The sequence below is a fragment of the Bos taurus genome, chromosome 9, assembly GCF_002263795.3.
Source record: "Bos taurus isolate L1 Dominette 01449 registration number 42190680 breed Hereford chromosome 9, ARS-UCD2.0, whole genome shotgun sequence".
Classification (NCBI taxonomy): domain Eukaryota; kingdom Metazoa; phylum Chordata; class Mammalia; order Artiodactyla; family Bovidae; genus Bos; species Bos taurus.
In genome coordinates this window covers 97949860-97962991 of record NC_037336.1, presented here as the reverse complement: position 1 = coordinate 97962991, position 13132 = coordinate 97949860, and the positions used below count along the sequence as shown (strand labels likewise).

Below are 13132 nucleotides of genomic sequence, written 5' to 3'. Positions count from 1 at the left end.
ATATCTTTATTTTGCCTTTATTCCCAAAGATTATTTTTACTGGATATAGAATTCTTTATTTAACAGTACTTTTGTTTTTAATGTGAAAACCTTAAAGATGTTATAATTTTACTTCTGGCCTCCCTTGTTTTTAATGATGAGGTAACCGCAACAAAATGTGGAAAATTTTTAAAGAGATAGGAATATCAGACCACCTTACCTGCCCCCTGAGAAATCTGTATGCAGTTTAAAAAGCAACAGTGAGAAGCAGACATGGAACAACATGGTTCCAATTTGGGAAAGAAGTACGTAGAGTCTCTATATTATCACCTTGCTTATTTAACTTATATGCAGAGTACATCATGTGAAATGCCAGGCTGGTTAAAGCCAAGCCGGCACTTAGTTAAAGCTATGTTTTTTCCTGGAGAAGGAAATGGCAGCCTACTCCAGTATTCTTGTCTGGAGAACCCCACGGACGGAGGATTCCACGGGGTCGCCAAGAGTCAAACACGACTGAACGACTTCACTTTCATACTTTCATGGTTTTTCCAGTATTCAGGTATGGATATGAGACTTGGATTGTAAAGGAACCTGAGTGCTGAAGAATTGATGCTTATGAACTGTCGTGTTGGAGAAGACCCTTGAGAGTCCCTTGGATAGCAAGGAGATCCAAGCAGTCAATCCTAAAGGAAATCAGTCCTGAGTATTCATTGGAGGGACTGATGCTGAAGCTAGAAACTCCAGTACTTTGGCCACCTGATGTGAAGAAGAGACTTATGCTGGGAAAGATTGAAGGCAGGAGAAGAAGGGAATGACAGACGATGAGATGGTTGGATGGCATCATTGACTCAGGGACATTTTCTCTTCTAGAATGACATCTAGGATATCATATTACATTTAGTTGCCATGTCCCCTTAGGCCCCTCTAGATGGTGAAAATTTCTCAGACTGGTTTTTGATGACCTGGAAAGTTTTGAGGGCTAATGGTCAGGTATGTTTAAGACTATTCCCCGACTGGTATATATCTGATGCTCCTCTCAAGGTTAGCCTGGGGTTTTGTGTTTTTGAGAGGAAGACCCCAGAGATAAAAAGCCATGGTCACCCCATCAGATGAAGGGTACACAGTATCAGTGTGACTTATCTCTGCTGATGTTGACCCTGATCACCTGGCTAAAGTGCTGTTCTTGGGTTTCTCCACTAGGAGGTTTCTCTTGTTCCCTCTTCCCACACTGTGCTCGCTGGAAGAAGTCACTATTTGAAGTGCTCACTGAAAGGATGGAGTGTTATAGTCCATCTCTTTGAGCGGGTCTTTCCCTTTGCCGAGATGCTTTGAGTATGTTATGCATCTTTGTGGTTCATGAACCTGTCAGAGATGTGGGTAGACAGAGTTGGAGATTCCCTTTATGCTTCTTTTCCTTCTGGGATTTTTCCTGCTGTTCTCTTCTTAAAGGCAAGTTTCTCCAGGTTCAGGATTTTGCTTCTTTGCACCAGAAAGACAGTTTTTGCCACCAGAGTACCTGCAACCCTTCATGCCATCCAGATTGTACCTGGCTGTGAACTAAGAGCTGTGAAAGTGAGCCTGCCTGCCTTTGCTTCTGCTGACATGTGCTCTCTACCAGAGTCTCCCTTCTTTTCACTCTTCAGTGTCTTCAGGTCCACATACTTTCTGCAGGGAATTGATCTTACATGTTCCTGAGTCATTACAAAAAGCAGAAATGCTGGCCTGTGTCTAACACTGTGATAGTGAGGATGAAGAGACTAAAAGAAGTTTCTGATCAGAAAGAACTTAAAATAGAGTTCAGTTTAGTTCAGTTCGTTCAGTCAGGTCCGACTCTTTGTGACCCCATGGACTGCAGCACACCAGGCCTCCCTGTCCATCACGAACTCCTGGATTTACTCAAGCTCATCATGTCTGTCGAGTTGGTGATGCCATCCAACCACCTCATCTTCTGTTGTCCCCTTCTCTCACCTTCAATCTTTCCTAGAGTCAGGGTCTTTTCAAATGAGTCAGCTCTTTGCATCAGGTCGCAAAAGTATTGCAATTTCAGCTTCACCATCAGTCCTCCCAATGAATATTCAGGACTAATTTCCTTTACAATTGACTCGTTGGATCTCCTTGCAGTCCAAGGGACTCTCAAGAGTCTTTTTCAACACCACAGTTCAAAAGCATCAATTCTTCGGCACTCAGCTTTCTTTATAGTCCAACTCTCACTCACATCCATACATGACTACTGGATAAACCATAGCTTTGGCAAAGTAATGTCTCTGCTTTTTATATGCTCTCTAGATTGTTCATAACTTTTCTTCCAAGGCGCAAGTGTCTTTTCATGGCTGCAGTCACCATCTGCAGTGATTCTGAAGCCCCAAAAGATAAAATCTCTCACCGTTTCCATTGTTTCCCCATCTATTTGCAGTGAAGTAATGGGACCAGATGCCATAATCTTGGGTTTTCTGAATGTTTTAAGTTATATGATATAAATAATAGCCTTAAAATAGTAACAATATTCTGGATCCTGTAAGAATCCAATAAAAGTTTTTGTACATAAATCACTTAACATTGAACTGTGGTTCCAAAAATGCTATGTACTTCTAGAGATTTGTTCTTCACCAGTACTCATTGGTTATAGGACTAGATTACTGTAGACTAAATTATATTAGAAAAGAGTAGGACTCAAAACAGTGACATTATTTGACTTTTATTTTTTAAAGGAAATTGTCGAAGTCAAAATCTATCCTCTGCAGCAAGCAGATAATTTTGCAATCGTGTCATTCTGGTGGTTAATAAAATGGTTGTTTTCATGGTGCTATTTCCTAGAGCTTCTCTCTCACAAAATCTTGTTCATTTCCCTAATGTGCAACACTTTGAATGATGGGCTACAAAATAAGGGGCAGGGGGAGGTCATCATGGCCCAAATAGGGGATTTCTGCCAGTTGAGTTTGATCTGTGACTAAAGCCTGGATGGGTCCCATAGTTAACCACAGTTCTCAGCTCTGCTTGATGCAAGTTCAGCATCACGATTTAAGGCTTCGTTCTCCAGTGGAGGCCTGTGTTTCCATTGTCAGTTGAAGTTAGGGCCTTAAGAGCCAGAGAGTAGATTCACAGTTGGTTCTTTTAGGGAAATTGGGTGCATCTATGCCTGATCCTTACCTCAATGCATTTGTTGTTGTTATTCTTTATATCTGTTGTGTAGAAGGGGTAACTTTAGTAAATGTTGCAGTTAGCTTTCTTCTAACATTTTCCTTTGAACTTAGAAGTCACCTTTATGATCAAATAGCAAGTGCTTCCTATCCCTTAATTGTTGATTTTGCATTTGTTACTTTCCCCTCCTCCCCACGTGTTCGTCAGATTATAATAGTGGCTCTTTTTCAAAATAAGTGTTTACTTTTTTCTTAAAATATCAACAGTTTTCAAGTGCTGGTCAGACTTTCATCTCCTATGTACTTTAATCCTACACTGTAGATGTTCTTGTTGAATCATACTTTGTGTTTTTCTCAATTTAAGAAAAAAGTAATTAAAGTTCAAGTTTAGAGCATACAATAAAATACCCAATTTGGAAACTCATTCATCTAGGAAGTGTGTTAAATTTTTTCACTAGCAGAGTCCTATGAAAAATGCCTAATATGCTGCAGCGTTTTTAAAAATGTTTTAAATTATGACAGCAAGAAATTAGGAGTATAACAAATTTGATGTTATGAATACTGAAGATATACTATGTGATTTGTGGGAGGTTAATTTCACCTTTATGTAAGTATTTTGAGATTCTCATAGAAGTTGTTAAGTACATGTTCAATAGAGTTTTTGTGAGCCAATTCTATAGCTTTAGGAACATAGCAATTGGTCCTAAGAATTAGATAACTATGGACTCATATTGTTCTGAGAATTATCTGACGTAGAAGGTTGTGAGAGAGTTGAATTTTAAAATAAGATAAAGTAAAAATCATGGTGAATGAAAATTTCCCATATTAATACATTAAATTACCCAAGAATTATAAGACATGCAGCTTGGATAATGCAACCCTAGGTGGGCAGTCAGAAAAGAAGAGATCAAGCAGAACCCTGGGCACTCTGAAATCAGTAAGAAAGTATGTCCTGTGTTGTAGAAGGAAACCAGGAGGACTTAGTGGCAGATGCTTAGAGAAGAGTGAAAAGTGCTATTAGATCAAGGGCTAATTATTGCTGATTATCCCCAAATGGCCAAATATGAAAAACATAGAAAAGCAACCATTGATTGAAAATATGGAGGTCATACCAAGAGCAGTCTTTAAGACTTCAAGAGTAGGTTCGTTAAAGAATGCGATGGAAAGAAATGGAGAGTTAACAACAATAAGAAGTTCACAGTAGATTTTTCTGAGCATAGATGTGGGATAAGGAGTGGAAGGGAATCAGAGGACAAGTTGTGTCTGCTTGGGGCTGGTGATACTAGAGTGATGTTTCTTAAAGGTAAAGAAGAAACTGCCTTACCAAGGGACATTCAGAGATATGTAGGGTTACTTTTGGTTGGCACAATTATTAGAGTATGCTCCTGGTATTTACTGGGTTGCAGCTGGAGCTGAACAGCCTATAGATGCGATAAGGGCATTCTTTTTTGAGAAGGAACTGTCTTGCCCTAAAAGTGTTGATCCCATTTATACACTGATGGTAGTGGTCTGTCTTGAGCTGTGCTTTTGTTTAATTCACTCAACAAATATTTTAGTTGACCAAATACCTGCTATGTACTTGATCAGTCTTTCCATGATAAATTCATAGTCTATTTCTGAATTGTTGCTCAACAATATTCATTTATATAGTATTGATATGATTTATCCAAGTTGAGTTTAGGCTCACAAACTTTAATTTTCTATTTATGAGGAAAACAAAAGGCTTTTAGATAGTAATGTTTTCATTAGTGGCACAGAATTATCTAGTATTTATTTTGCAGATTTTTTTTACCCCTTTAGTTTTCTTTATAATTCTTTTCCTTAGGGTGGAATTCTCATGATTTGAACCTCTAGAGAAAATCAGCAACTTTAGATCTCCTTAAATATTTCTCCCTTTTTAAAAAATTATTATATTGGGGTATATTTGATTAATAATCTTGTAAGAGTTTCAGGTGAACAGTGAAGGGACTCAGCCATACATATACATACAACATTAATTTGTTTATTTGCTTTTTTGCACTTTACTTTCACTTGCTTTCTGTTCTTTTCCTAGCCTTTTCGTTTGTCTTTGTTTATATTGATATTGGCATTTAAGGCTACAGAGTTTCCTCTGATTACTTCTTTCAATGAATTTTATTTATTTAACCCTTTTTAAAATAGCTTTTGTATGGTTTTTCGACTGCTTCTTCCCCATTTTTACTTCAAAAAAAAAAAAATCTATTCACACTACCAGAATATCAATTTGGAACTCAGACCATAGCTTTTGTTCCTTATAGTCACTCACTGGTCACCATGTCTTCTCTGATGAATTGGTTGCCTTATGGTCTCTGATCTAAGGATACCAAGAATATACTTCAAGGGCTTCCAATATATTTTTATTTTGCCTCCTCTCACTTTCAACAGCGTCACATGGCATCTACTTTAATGTATATCAAAAACACGTTTTCCTCTGTAATTTTTTTTTTTTATCAGTTTTCTTTATTTGGGACACTTTTGTCACAGTTCTTACCCTTTCTAAATATTTTCTATGCTGGTAAAATATGTCAGATCTTTGCGCTTGTAGTCCATCTCTGGCACTTAACCTCAGTTTGGTATCTTTTGTATCTCACTGTGTCTTATAACTATTGTTCATTGTTCTTTGCTCTTAGCACTTGACTGCAGCTTTTACTTTCAATCTCATTTCTACTGCTAACCTGTCTGATGTATGGTATAAAGGCCGTCTGATGTATGGTATAAAGACTTTTTGCTGTTGTGTTTTACACACACACACACACACACACACACACACACACACACACACACGTACAGTCATAAGGAAAAGGAATGTGGACTTTTCTTCTGAGAATAGTTTAGGCAGTGTGCTTTAGGAGAAATGGAATAGGGTTTAGAGGTAGTTTGAAGTGAATTTAAATTGTGATTCCATTACAAAGTAACTGATGTCCTCAGAAAAGTGATTACAATTGTCAAGGCCTTCATTTACTTTTCTTTTAAATAAGGATACTAATAGTGACCTTACCAGATCATTAGGAAGCTTAAAAATGGCCTATGTAAGGTACAATTTCTACCACGTAGTAATTACTTGACTATTATTGGTATTGTAAATATTATTTAATTATGATTATTATTTGGTGGATCATCTCACATATTGAGAACTACTGAGTGCTAATGCTCCATTTAAAGAAGATATAGCAGAAAATTAACTGTAGTGCCTGGCCTTGAGGAGTTTATGAACTTTCATAGAAGGTAGGAAGACATATACAAATATCCATTTTTTAAAAGTCATTGTGGGATTGTTGTAAACACTATAAGTATTATTAATGTATCATAGAACACTCTCTGTGCTTTATAAATATTTTGAAGATTAGGGAACTGAGAGTTAAAGAGTGAAGGTTAGTATGTTCACCCTAGTCCCCTAAGCTGATAAGGGACCTATAGGATTGGCGACTAGTTCCTCTCAGTTTGGAGGGTGTATTTATCTCCTGTGTTGTACTGCGTCCCTGAGAAATTGTGGCAAGCCTCACAAGATGTACATAGTAACAGCCCCTGAATCCTGAAGAGGTGAACTCAGTCCTGATGCAGCTGACAGTGAGTGGCCTCTGGGAGGAGGTCATGTCTTAGATGGATCCTGGGGGTGAATGGGCTTTCAGCAGGCAGCCGTGAGGAAGGGAGTGCAGGGGCAGGAGTTTTCTGTGGTCTGTGTTTTGGGGGCATTTAGTTTAAAAGCTTTAAGCCTTTAAAATTTTTGAGGGCTGTGACACGGTGGAGCTCTAGAATAAGGTTTACTTTGCTGAACAATGTAGGACATTCTGAAAGTGAAAGGAGAATATTAAGACTTCAGTTGTGTTTCCCTGGTGGCTCAGTTGGTAAAGAATCTGCCTGCAATGTGGGCGACCTGGCTTAGATCTCTGGGCCAGGGAAGCTTCCCTGGAGATGAGAATGGCAGCCCACTCCAGTATTCGTGCCTGGAGAATTCCATGGGCAGAGGAGCCTGTGGGCTGCACTGGGACCTGCAGTCCATGGGGTCATAAAGTGTTGGCCCCGACTGAGCGACGAACACACACACAGGACTTCAGTTGGGAGGCTACTGCAAGAATCAAGACGTGACTTGATAAGCACTGTGACTGGAGGAATGCAACGGAAAGGACAGACGCAAGAGCCTTGGAGGAGGTGGATGGCATTGGCAGCAAGAAGACATGGGAGAGGCTGCAAGGCTCCAGCCTGGGCCTTGAGGAGAATAGTGGTTCCAAGAAAAATGGTATCTTTCAAAAGACGGGGCAAATACATGTTTCCGTAAGACCCCGTGGAGCCTTTTGGCTGGGGCCACCAATGAGGGCTCGGGCTCTTAGACACAACCTCGTGCCTTCACTCTAGTTCAGAAAGTGGTTTGATTTCTTTCCACTGCTATACCATGAGTGCCAGCGCGATGCCTTTGATTTTTTATTAAGGGGGATGCTGTAGAGGCCCTGTGAGTTTGTACAGGCTGTCAGAGCTGAATCGCCTGGATAAACTCTTGGGAATCTCACAATTCCAATCAAGCAAGTGTTCTGCTTGAGTCCCCCCTGTTTTGCAGGACGGATGTCAAAGGGAGCATGCAATTTTGTTTGTGGGTCACTGACTAATATATGAAAGGGAAATCCCATAGGATAACTCCATTTTTCTCCAAATGTTGCTCCATAGCCTTAAGCTTTATAAGTGAAAGAAAATGCAGACTGCTTATCAAAGGGCAGGAGAGGGGCAAATCAATTCAGAAATGTTGCATTGCCATTAAGGATTGTGATTAAATGCAATTGCCATTTGAGGGTTTTGACTAAAGCTTCTTTTTTGTTTTTTGGCCAGTGTTTGTCAGGTTCAACTCTAACCACGGGTTCCCAGTGGAGGTCGATTCTGACACCAGCATCTTCCAGCTCAAGGAGGTGGTTGCTAGGCGACAGGGGGTTCCAGCTGACCAGCTGTGTGTGATTTTCGCAGGGAAGGAGCTCAGGAATGACTGGACAGTGCAGGTGAGTCTCCCTTGGTGGAGGGCTCCTGGGCTGCGGCCTGCCCCATTGCTTATGCAGCTTGCGCTGCCAAGCTGACATTCATGCCTGAGATCTAATAGAATAAATAGCGCCTAGGGATTCCTTGAACTTTACTCCACACCGCTTCATTAATTCTGACCTTCTTAATTATGCATTAAAACAGCAAGCAGGTACCGATCAGAAGAACAACTGTGACTGGGAGAGAGAGGAGAGAGAGAGAGAGAGAGCACAGACTGGGCTTAGTGAATAAATGTTTACCGACTACAGCCGCAGCAAGGCACCGTTTCTGGGTGTGTTCAATTTCTACCGTACTTATTCCACTTGAATCTTAATGAAGGAGTCACAGAAATTGTCCCAGATCCGGCTGCTCAGTCATGTGCCGGGAGGGATCTGTAACCCAATTCTGACCCCTGGAGGATGGTCCCGGGTCTGCCGCCGCAGCTCAGGATGGGAGGAGGTTTTGGGGCTCAGGGCCTTGGGAGCAGACTGGAGAGCTGCCTGCCCATCAGCGCCCCAGCCGGCGGTGGAGGAAGACGCACGCACCGCGGACGTCCACCTGTGTGTTTAATTTCTCCAAGTTTCAGTAACATGTTCCCCAGAATGGGCCGCTGAAATGTTGGAGAGGGTGCAGCCAGTGTTTTTCTTTCCTGTCCCTGATGCTTTGAGGGCACCTCGGGGCTCCTCATAGCATCAAAGCGCTGTATCTTTTCATGGGGGTGGGGGTGGGGCTTCATTCCCAGCTGGTATTTCCGCAGGGGAAGGCGTGAACTGCGTAGGCGACTGGGGAGCAGTGCCTTCCTCTGGGAGGGGAGACCTGTTTTGTGTTGGGGAAGCCAGCAAACAGGCCTCCATACGGATTGAAGTCATTCTCTGAGAAAGTATGGAAAACCAGTTGCTTTCTGTGGACGGTTCAGGTGATCCTGAAGAACCCCAAACACATTCCCCGCTCCATCCCCTTTTTTTCACCAGCACAGATGAGTTTCATTTCTGCTTGCAGCTGTTTGGGGGCCTGCTCTTGAGAACAGTGGTGGTGGTGCGATGCTGTGTCTCTACCCGGAGTCCCTACTTTATTGACATCCTATCGCTGTCTCTTTCTGGTGATGATATTTACTGCTTTGTGAAAGGGTTTCGGATCTGGCTGTAAGAGAGACGCTATGGAAATGTGAATTGCCCCCTCCTTCTCCAGCATCTCTTCTGACAGCAGTCTGCTAGGCTCACTATGCACACAGGGTGCTGTGCTTTGCTTTTAGGCAATTTATTTTTATAAGGCAAGTACCTGTGTTGAAAAGTGTTTTGGTGGGTTTTTTTTTTTTTTTTTTTTTTTTATTTCAATCAACTAGAAAGCTTTTTTTACTGTACCTGCCAAACTCTAAAGCCAAGAATGTTCCCATCATAAATTATTTTAAAACAACTTCTTGAACCAAAATATTTTATGTTACCCAAAGTTTTCAGGTTCTAAAGTTTCTCACCTGTACCACTGGAGGGGATAGGTTATACCGATTACTATAGACAATTGATTTATACAAATGGATAGATACAGTGTAGGTATCTGGATGGATTCATTAAGATTCTTGATTTTAACAAACACTTACAGTATTCTGGGCTTCTGAGGGGATCCCAAAGAAAGGCAGTACCCACTGCTGTTTTCTTAGAGACTGCTGTTTACTTAGGCCCTCTAAAATCAACAATAATACTAAATTGAACTACATAGGTTAAAAATATCAGCGATTTCATGTGGCTCAAACTAATAGCTATAACATAAACATGTCAAACACGGTAACTGCCATATGAAAACTGAAATATAAGTATTACCAAATTTTAAAGGTGTAGGAGAAACAGCTGAGTGAAAGTCACCAATAAAGATTTCTGGGTGAGTTGAAACTCAAGTGGGATTCTGGAGATAAGAATGAGCGTGAGAGGTGTGTGGGAGCAAGCATAGGGTCCTATTCCTGTAGAACCTAGAGGAGATGTGAAGGTGGGTGACAAGGGAATTGGGAGCTGTAATTTACAAAGCTTTGACCCGTGTGACACTGAGGTTTCGTGAGAGGAGATGGAGAACAAAATAAGATGCCCTGGAGGGAAATGCGAGTCTGGAGATCCTGTTTCATCACTGGCAGGAGTTTCACAGATTACAAGAGTTAATGCCAGGGGGAGATGCTGACACATGGTCATGTGGAGGTGTGGAGCTCAGGGCTTGCTTTATGTTTGAGGACTCTCTGCGTGGGGGAAGTACTGCAGTAACTGGAACAGATTCAGTTGCCAAGGTGCAGAGTGTACAGCACAAGCAGTTCCTTGGGTAACAGGAGAGGAGCCGGTATAGGAGGCATTGTCCATCCAACTGACATGTTCATAGATAATTTGGGAAAGAAAATTACTAGTAAAGAATGCATGTGCTGTGAAAACACGGAGGATGAGGAAGAAAAGAGCCTTTGGACTTGGTGACAGTGGTGGTGACTCAGGGACCTTCGGTCCAGGACTGTAGTTGGAGAAAGCCAGCTTGCATGGATTCAGCATGAATCACGGGCCTTTGTCACAGGCACAGCTCATCTGGTCATCAAGGGGAAGGGGAGACAGGGAGTTCATGGAGGAGCAGCAGTTCCCGCGCTGTGTTGTTCCTTTCACAGCCCTTGACTGTGTGCATGGCTGACTTTGATATGGTTGTAATCAGTGTGAAAATGCAATTTTATGTAGTGAATTTCTTTCCCTTAACATTATGTCATAGGCTTTTTCTGTGATGTTGTGTATTCATTTCTAAGTGTCTAGATGATCTTCTATAATAAGAGTGTTTGAAAGTGAAGTCGCTCAGTCGTGTCCGACTCTTTGCAACCCCATGGACTGTAGCCCACCAGGCTCCTCCGTCCATGAGATTTTCCAGGCAAGAGTACTGGAGTGGGGTGCCATTTCCTTCTCCAGGAGAGCTTCCCAACCCAGGGATTGAACCTGGGTCTCCCGCATTGTAGGCAGACGCTTTACCATCTGAGCCACCAGGGAAGCCAACATATATAGGGAGCATCTAGTTTTTAATATTACAAATTAAGGCAAAATAATTTTTTAAACGGTATCTAATATACTTAGAGAATATGGCCTCTGTGTTTCAGTTTGCATGAAGTATTCTCTTGGTGTGTCCAATTTTCTTGAAGAGATCTCTAGTCTTTCCCATTCTGTTGTTTTCCTCTATTTGTTTGCATTGATCACTGAGGAAGGCTTTCTTATCCCTCTTTGCTATTCTCTGGAGCTGTGCATTCAGATGGGTATATCTTTCCTTTTCTCCTTTGCCTTTCACTTCTCTTCTTTTCTCAGCTGTTTGTAAGGCCTCCTCAGACAACTGTTTTGCCTTCTTGTATTTCTTTTTCTTTAGGATGATTTTGGTCACCACCTCATGTATGATGTTATGAACTTCCGTCCATAGTTCTTCAGGCACTCTGTCTATCGGATCTAATTCCTGACTCTATTTCTCACTTCCACTGTATAATTGTAAGGGATTTGATTTGGGTCATACCTGAATGGCATTGTGGTTTTCTCCACTTTCTTCAATTGAAGTATGAATTTTACAATAAGGAGCTGGTGATCTGAGCCACAGTCATTTCCTGGTCTTGTTTTTGCTGACTATGTAGAGCTCCTCCATCTTTGGCTGCAAAGAATGCAATAAATCTGATTTCGGTATTGACCATCTGGTAATGTCCATGTGTAGAATCTTCTCTTGTGTTGTTGGAAGAGGGTGTTTCCTATGACCAGTATATTCTCTTGACAAAACTCTATTAGCCTTTGTCCTACTTCAGTTTACTCATTTGTAAAACTGAATTAATAATAATACCTCTCTCATTGGGATTTTGTGAGGACTAAGTTAATTTATGTAAAACTCTTAGAGCAGAGTATGACATATAGTAAACACTGTCTATATAGTAGCATTTATTAGCATCATCACTATCATAGTTGTTATTATTGTTTTTATTATTATCAGGGTCTAAGTGATCACCTTAAATAATGTGACAACTCTTCATCATGAATTATGATGAGTATATTTGCAATGATTTAAACAGTTAAGGCAATGATAATAGGATGTATATTTTACTGGGGTAGTAAAATGTGTGTGTGTGTGTAATATTTATACATTTTAACTGAAAAGAACTTTGTGGAGTTTATAAATAGATGTTTGACCTTCACATTTACAGGCTTTACTTAGAATAGTAGAATTTGAATTCAGAAAACTTACAAAGACGACTATTCCTCAGATATTTACTAAAAATAGACACCTATGGCTGTGCTGTTCAGCAAAGATTCATCACGACATTATGGCTTTTAAAATGTATTTTTATAAAGCAGATATCTGCCACATACTCTATTTGTTAGAAGTAAATTGGAAAGACCTATACATTTTTCCTACTTCATAAACAGTGGTTCTGTCCATGTTTTTATTATTTTCCTTATGCTGACAAGTATGTAATATAAAATATTGGTGTCTGACATATTATTCCCAGTGAACTGATATTTTTTTCTTTGTCGGTTCTTGTAACAGAGTATTCAGGGACTATTCAAATGTCACCCTTTCTCCTACCCTCCAGTTCTAACACATTGCGTATCAAGAATCCCTGAATCACCTTTACATAATCATCAATTTATTCCTCAAAATTATACATGGAAATTAAGGTTCTAACATAGCTGTATATGCCAAAACTGATAAAATTTTCAATTAGACTAACTGTTAAATTACAGGGACTTGAGAATTTAGATAACATTTTTGTTTGAGCAGAATTCACTGTATTCACATGAGCTTTATTATTATTAATATTATCAGTATAGGTTATTAACCAAGTGTATTAGTTAGAGATCTCCAGAGAGACAAAATAGATAGGTAGATAGATAACAAAGAATTGGTTGCACAGATTTGGAGGCTGACAAGTCCCTAAATCTGCATCTGTCAGCAAACTTAAGTTTCATTCAGAGTCTGAGGACCTGTAAACTGAAGAGGTGATGGAGGTGTTCCTGTATGAAGGCTGG

At 40.4% G+C, this 13132-nt stretch overlaps 1 protein-coding gene and 1 non-coding gene across 9 annotated transcripts in view; one reads left to right on the top strand and one right to left on the bottom strand.

The window, feature by feature from the left end:
- The window catches only part of PRKN (parkin RBR E3 ubiquitin protein ligase), a 1234790-nt gene that overhangs the window by 229603 nt on the left and 992055 nt on the right, over positions 1 to 13132 (top strand). For all 8 annotated transcript variants that reach the window (XM_024996692.2, XM_024996689.2, XM_024996685.2 and 5 more), the window contains one exon: positions 7953 to 8116. In XM_024996692.2, the coding sequence (XP_024852460.1) occupies positions 7953 to 8116 (164 nt within the window). The remainder of the gene's footprint in view (positions 1 to 7952; positions 8117 to 13132) is intronic.
- TRNAC-ACA (transfer RNA cysteine (anticodon ACA)) lies at positions 11054 to 11125 on the bottom strand. Its single transcript has one exon. It is a non-coding gene; the product is annotated as a tRNA-Cys (tRNA).